We start from the raw sequence: 6,401 nt of genomic DNA, 5'->3' as shown, positions 1-6,401 counted from the left end.
GATGGTCACTCACTACAGCCATACACGCATTTCCATAACCCACAGGGCTTAGCACAGGCCTCAGCCTCCCCAAGACGGACTGCCCTGCCAGCAGATAGTGACAATCTAGTGGTAGTAGTCCATGTACATCTTAAATATCTGCGAGCCTGCCTTATGTTCTTCTGAAAGAAGTGGTCAAGCATTAAGAGAGAATTGGAAAATATGTTAGAAAAAGGAACATACAGTGTTGACAGAAAATGTGGATTTCAGTGGCAAGAGACAAATTAGTTACAAATTATATTTCCACCACGGTCAGTGTCATTCCTGGGCTGAGAGGAGGAGGCTTAGGTGACTGAGAGGAAACTCTCAGAGGCATCTAAACTCTCTGCCCATGAAAGACTGGATTACAGATGTTACTTCATACAAGTACTGCTTGGAAGAACTTTCATGCAATCTCTTGTTGGGAGCAGGATTATTGTCAATAGCAGATCAGGTTGTCCGTGCTTTGCTCAGTTGGGCTTTGAAACCCTCCAAGGATGGAGGTCACCTCGCTAGTGTCCTCTTGCAGGGCTGCACCACACTCTGCAGAAGAAACTTTTCATAACGCCCCACCTGAACTTCTTGAGCCACAAAGTGGATATTGCTGCATATCACCTGATGTTGCCCAAAAGAGCTTGACACCGTCGCCTATAACTGGCCTTAGTGGAGCTATGGGCTGATGTCAGACACCCCCTCTTCACCCAGCTAAATCAGCCCAGCTCTGCTTCTCTGCTACCATCCACTGACTGACCCTGGTTTCTACACATCGCTCCTGACTGGTGACAGTGTTTCAGATGTGAGTCATTCACTGGACTAATGTGGCCCCAACAACTCCCACAACAGGCTGGCCCTGCAAGGAGTGACAGGGCTTCACTCTGAGTGTCGTCCTGACAGTACCAGAACTCAAAGACAGGGCACAGGCTTTTAAGATACAGAAACACTGATTTGTGAGAGCAAACAGTTTTACAGCAATTTGAGAATGCAAGTAATAGCTCTGGGTGGACTTGCATGCCACAGCTAAGGCTATTTAACAGATGAGTAGGTGGGTGGGTACCCAGGGGAGTGGTACCACCACTGTCTTTGTCCTCTGTTGTGCACCGCATCAGCCAGGACATGCAGCTGAACCCATGTAGTAGAGGAGGATGTGAGTCAGGCTCTTCCTGAGTCAGCACAGTCAAGGACATGCAGGGACATCACCATAAACATCTAGGCACCCAAGAAACAATAGTACTGGAAACTTATCTACCTGCACATTTCCAGAGTTCAGTGCAGTAGGGTTGTTGAGAACTTAAATTATGGACTTATACCCCAAAATAGGAGTTGTCAGACTTTCTCCTCCCCAGGGAAGATCAACTCTTAGCACCCGCACCTTCTTGTCCAGTTTAGGACTGAGGTTTTCCAGCTAAGCCCTCAAACAGAGGTTCCTGGGACAATTATCTAAGACCTCTAGGACCAGCAGGACTATGCTTACTCTAAGTATTACATATCCAGGGAATCCAGTATTACGGTTCAAAGACATCCCCATGAGTCAAGGTCAGAAAGCAGTGGTGGAATAGGGCACCCGAAGCATCTGACCATTGTCCTTTCTGCAAAGCTGTTGGACACACTCACACCCCCATGTTCAGAAAATGACTTTAGGTTAATCCAGGACAAATTCCCCTCACAACTGCATAGTTATTGTAAGTGTCACCATGAGGCAGGCACAGTCCCCTCCTGGGCCACAGCTCCCTGCAGTTGTCTGAGCCATTGCACGTGGGATTCATCTCGCTCACCTTAGACATCCCTTCACCTGTCTTCAGGTGAAGCCCTTTTGGCTTAGGTGAAGCTCGTTTCCCTGGCTGAGTCTCCGCTGGGGCAGCTTTCCCAGTTCCAGATGTGTCTCATCTCAACCCTACAGCAGATTTCAGCCACAGACTCGACCTCTTCCTCGCCTGCCACTGCGAGCCTGATCTCCAAGCTCCTACTGGCCTCCAGAGCCTCTCTCTCCCTCCATCACCTCTGCTGCTGATTCCCAACTTGACCAGGACAGCTGCCTCCTTCCCAAAATGTCCCTTGGAGTATGCCCAGGTGCCTTGTGATGCCAGTCATGTTTGTACTTCATCTTTTACCAGAAATTCAGCTCTACACACCCAGATGCTCAAACCTCCCACATCCATGGCTTTCCTCTTTTCTCCTGACAAATCCCTCCCTGAAGATGTAACGTCGGTCCACAAGTGTCCCATCCTCACCTTTGGGACCATTCCCTGCCTGCTGGGCTGATGCTCTCAGGGCAGGAGGCTTCCCTGCTTTAGAGGAGCAGCACCAGGGTGAAACTGCTCCATGGCGTCCCAGTGGCCATCACCAACAGGCATATCCACCTCCCCGGGCTCCCCCCAGTGCAAGAGGCAGCACTCCCTCCACGGATCGTGAAATGTGTACTACAGTGGCCAGCCACAAGGCGGGAAATTACATATCTGGCACTTGGTGCAGGAAACCCCAGGCTCCCTTCCCTGCCTGTACTTTTACCTGGGTTCGTTCACCTTGCAGGCACAGACCCGGTTCTGCACTCAGCCGAGCCGTGTGACTTCTCCTTTGGGGACCTGCCTCCAGCGGCGGAAAACCGGCTGATGTCCTGCGCCTGCAGCTCAGCATTCCTTTCCTCTGCTGCCCACAGCCTCGCCGGGCTCAGCACACACCGTGCCAACGCTCTCCTCGATCAAGGAGAGGCTCTTGCTGCGTTTACTGCTTTATCCCACACTGGTGCTGCTCTCCATTACAAACATGCACCTGCTGATGGCTGTTCGCACACACTAAGGCTCTGCTGTACAAAGTTCCCCACACCATCAATAAAAGCTGTTGGCTGACCCACTGCAGAAGTCACCAGCACTGGTATTTCTGCCTTTCAGAGGTGATACCAAAGAACAGAAGGACCCTGTGGCTCCAGCTCTGTTTTTCATCCCCGTCTGTGTTTTCCATGGTGTTGGGGTCACTGCACATTTCTCCCTTCTCACTAGTTTTCAAGAGTACAAAACCACTCAGCTCGAGCGCAGCCACCAGTTCACATTGTCTCATCATCTGCATAGACACGGCATTAACATTCACAAGACAGCCTTGCACAAGCCCATACCCTGTGTGGGACTCAACAGTCTCCAGAAACACATCCAAGCTGCATATAAAAAGGATGGAGACCAAGCATTTGCTTCACCTTTTGGCCACACATGCCGGTAGTTCGTTAAGTCACAGCTAAAATATTGCAACTAATTTACTTTTTCATTTCAGGTTCAATTTCAGCTCCCTGTCACTGGCTCTCGCTTGCCCTTCTCCAGCACCAGAGTCTTCCTCCCAGTGAAGGTGCACAGAGATAGCAGCTGTGCTACTGCACAGGTCAGAAGGAATTAAGTTCCAGGCAAAAGCCTGGTCAGCCTCACCTGGCTGCATGGCGAGAGCGTGTCGGGCTCAGGGAGGAAGCAGGCCAGCGCTGATGCAGCTCCTGACGACACCAACCCAAGCAAGAGCAACTGGGGATACCCCACCATGTTGGAATTCCTCCTTGCCATCTGCTCAGTCCAGCCTTGATCTGCTCCCAGAGAAGGAGCGATCTCCCCGTGTCTGCTGGCTGCCCGGCCAGCGGGGCTCACACCACGGCTCCCTGCTTTCACTGCAGCAAATCCTCTGCAGACTGCACTGGGGGTTGCTGCCACGCAGCAGCAGGAGCGTGTCCTGAGTTTTATGCCCACTCTGACATGTGAGTCCCAAGCCAAGAGCTCTGCAGACATGACCAAGTTCAGCAGTGTTTCTCTCTAACCACAGCTTCCTGAGGTAGCAGCTCTGTTTTACAGGACTGAAGTTTTAGCTTTGTTTGGGGTGCAAGTGATAGAGTGACAGTTGAAAATTAAGCAACACAAGGAAATTGCCCCATCCCCAGAGGCTCCTGAGCAAGTCCAGGCCTCCAGAGGCCTGAGGAGCGAGAAGAAAAAAAACCCAGTGACCACCACTGACAAAAGGATCTACAGGAGCACAGCTCCCCATCTGCTCCAAGCTCGCAGGCGCTGGGGCAGTGCAGCAGTCACAGCCCACAGAGACGCCTTGATAAAGTCCTGGGCACCATCCCCTTGTCCGTTGAAACTACAACACAATGAGAGAGGTGAGATGGTGGTAGTGCGGTTTGGTTGCTCTCAGCACATTTACTGGCACTACCAGGAGGCAGCATCAAGAGGCTTGGAGCCCTCTGGACCACCATATAGAGAGCCCCACAAGAATGGCAACATATCGCAGATATTTTCCACAGGGGGTCAGGACCTTGATTTGCCCAGGAACAGGCCAGCATGATGGTTACACTATATTGGCAGCAGCTAAGTCCCAAAGCAGGTCTAGGTGGGCGGTGGGATGCTCTCAATGGGAAGCCTGGGCCCTCCACTGAGCCGATCTTGACCTCTCTCATGGTCTTCCCAGGGCATCAAGCTCTGCTGCTCGCTCCCTCACGTGCCAGCAGCATGCAGCAACCCCTTCCCCTCCCACACTGCGACTGATGGTGCCTATCGGGGTCTTCTGGCTTTTGCCATCAGTCAGAAAACAAAGGCATTTGGCCCAAGTAAGTTTTGCATCGGATGCTGCGCTCAGCAGCCCCCTCTCACCCTGGCTCCATGACTTTTTGGAACCACTCATGCATTTAGCCTCCGAACATCCCACAGCTTAACTTTGGACAAGTGCAGAAACCATCCTGCTGCCCAAACAACTGCCTTTAATTTTTTGTTTTGCTTTTAGTGTGACGCTTGTCTGGTCAAAGGCTTCTGTCCTTTCTTTACCACGCGGTGTGAGCCCAGTATGAGGTACAGCCTTCCCATACAAAACTCTCCCCCTTTGCTCTTGTCCCCGCCGACTGATGCCTGTCACCCGGCCACCATGACCTGTCACAAGCCTTCGCCAAATCTTTGTCTTGAGTGTTTTGCAGACACCCGAAGACTCTCACACCACTCTCCACCCACAGTGACAAATGATACGGTGATGCCTGAACCGGGGTGCAGATCCTGCAGTACCATAGTGGGGATAGCCCCCCCCCCCAACCCCTTGGCATGCACCCCCACGGCCCCCCACCCCTGCTCACCTCCTCCAGGCTGTTGGCAGTGGCCTTGCAGCGGCCCATGTGGCTGGCAAAGGAAGAGGTGGTGGGCGAGCTGAGGTCTTCCTGTGCCTGCCGCACGAAGTCGCACACGGAGATGAAAGCCGCCATGGTGCTGCGGCGAGGTGGCACCAGGAAGGGGAACTGCCAGCGGGAGCCGTGGTCACGCCGGGGCAGGGGCCACGCTGCTGCCAGCAGCGAGGGCAGAAGGGAGCTCCTCGCCCTGCACACCCACACCCCGAACAGACACCCCACAGCGTGCACGCGCTGACACCCACCAGCACACCCAGGCACACAGCAGCACAGCTACAGATCCTGCAGTTATATACTGAAATATTTTGAAGAAGTCTGAGGCTTTCAGTCACAGGGAGCCCCAGCCTGATGGCACAGTGGAAAACGTAGCTGAGCATGGCCGCAAGAGCCAAGGAGCTGCTTGGGGATGTGTACTGGGTGTGCTGGGGCACGCTGAGCTTGCTGGCGTGGACCGGTCGCCGCTGAGGCGCAGCAGGTATGCCGGGACGCAGCGGGCACTGTTTGTGAAGGCTGAGGGCGACGCAGCACGGGGAGCAGCGCTGTCACACCCCAAGGTCCCGCTCCAGCCCCACACAGCTGCGACACGACCTGAGCCCTTTGCAGCCTGTTTCACTGCCCCTGCGTCCCCTGGGGGGAGAGGGGTCCCCCTTTGCCATTCTAGGCACCCGCCCAGCAGCTGAACCCCACATCCCCTGGGGGAGCACCACATCTGCCCCACACGTGCACCTGGCTTCAGGTCCAGCCAGCGTCCTCACCTGCTGTGGAATAATTGCTGGAGGTGACTTAGAAATTAAATTTATATTTGTATTTTAAGGAACGGTAACAGCATCGAAGAAACTTTCAGGGCAGAGTGCAGGTGGTGTGTAAGGGATACATTTCACAGAGGTTCCCTGGGCCACCTGAGATGTTGGTGACATCAGGGGAGTCTGGTGTACCGACTCTAAGAGAAACAGCACGGGGCATGGAGTGGAGACACCACAGCCAAACTCTGTGATAAAATGGGAACTTGAAGGTCTTATGGAACCCCTGAAGGTCTTATGCAAATGATTAGCTGCCTAATTGCTACCCTGAGCCAACGATATGTCATTTTTGACAAAATGCTATCCTTTGGGTGAACTTTGCTCATTATAATGTCATTATAATACCAAAACACACCTCCATCCCAAAAGCCACCCGCCTCCAGGATGCAATCACTCCTCATGGAGCCTATGCTCTGAATTTTTTGTAGTCTATACCTTTAAAAGTAAAGCAA

The 6,401-nt window shown here is 52.9% G+C and overlaps 1 protein-coding gene across 1 annotated transcript in view; it reads right to left on the bottom strand.

Annotated features, from left to right (window-relative positions):
- The window catches only part of LOC309678350 (arf-GAP with SH3 domain, ANK repeat and PH domain-containing protein 1-like), a gene marked incomplete at its 5' end in the record, with an annotated part of 25,836 nt that extends 20,609 nt beyond the window's left edge, over nucleotides 1-5,227 (bottom strand). Inside the window, one exon of the mRNA XM_082491358.1 lies at nucleotides 5,102-5,227. Within this exon, the coding sequence (XP_082347484.1) occupies nucleotides 5,102-5,227 (126 nt within the window). The remainder of the gene's footprint in view (nucleotides 1-5,101) is intronic.
- Between the last annotated feature and the right edge of the window lie 1,174 nt (nucleotides 5,228-6,401).

The sequence above is a fragment of the Vanellus vanellus genome (assembly GCF_965231255.1).
Source record: "Vanellus vanellus genome assembly, chromosome: 15".
NCBI lineage: Eukaryota > Metazoa > Chordata > Aves > Charadriiformes > Charadriidae > Vanellus > Vanellus vanellus.
Note: the sequence above shows the minus strand (reverse complement) of the source record. Positions and strands in the feature narration are given on the sequence as shown.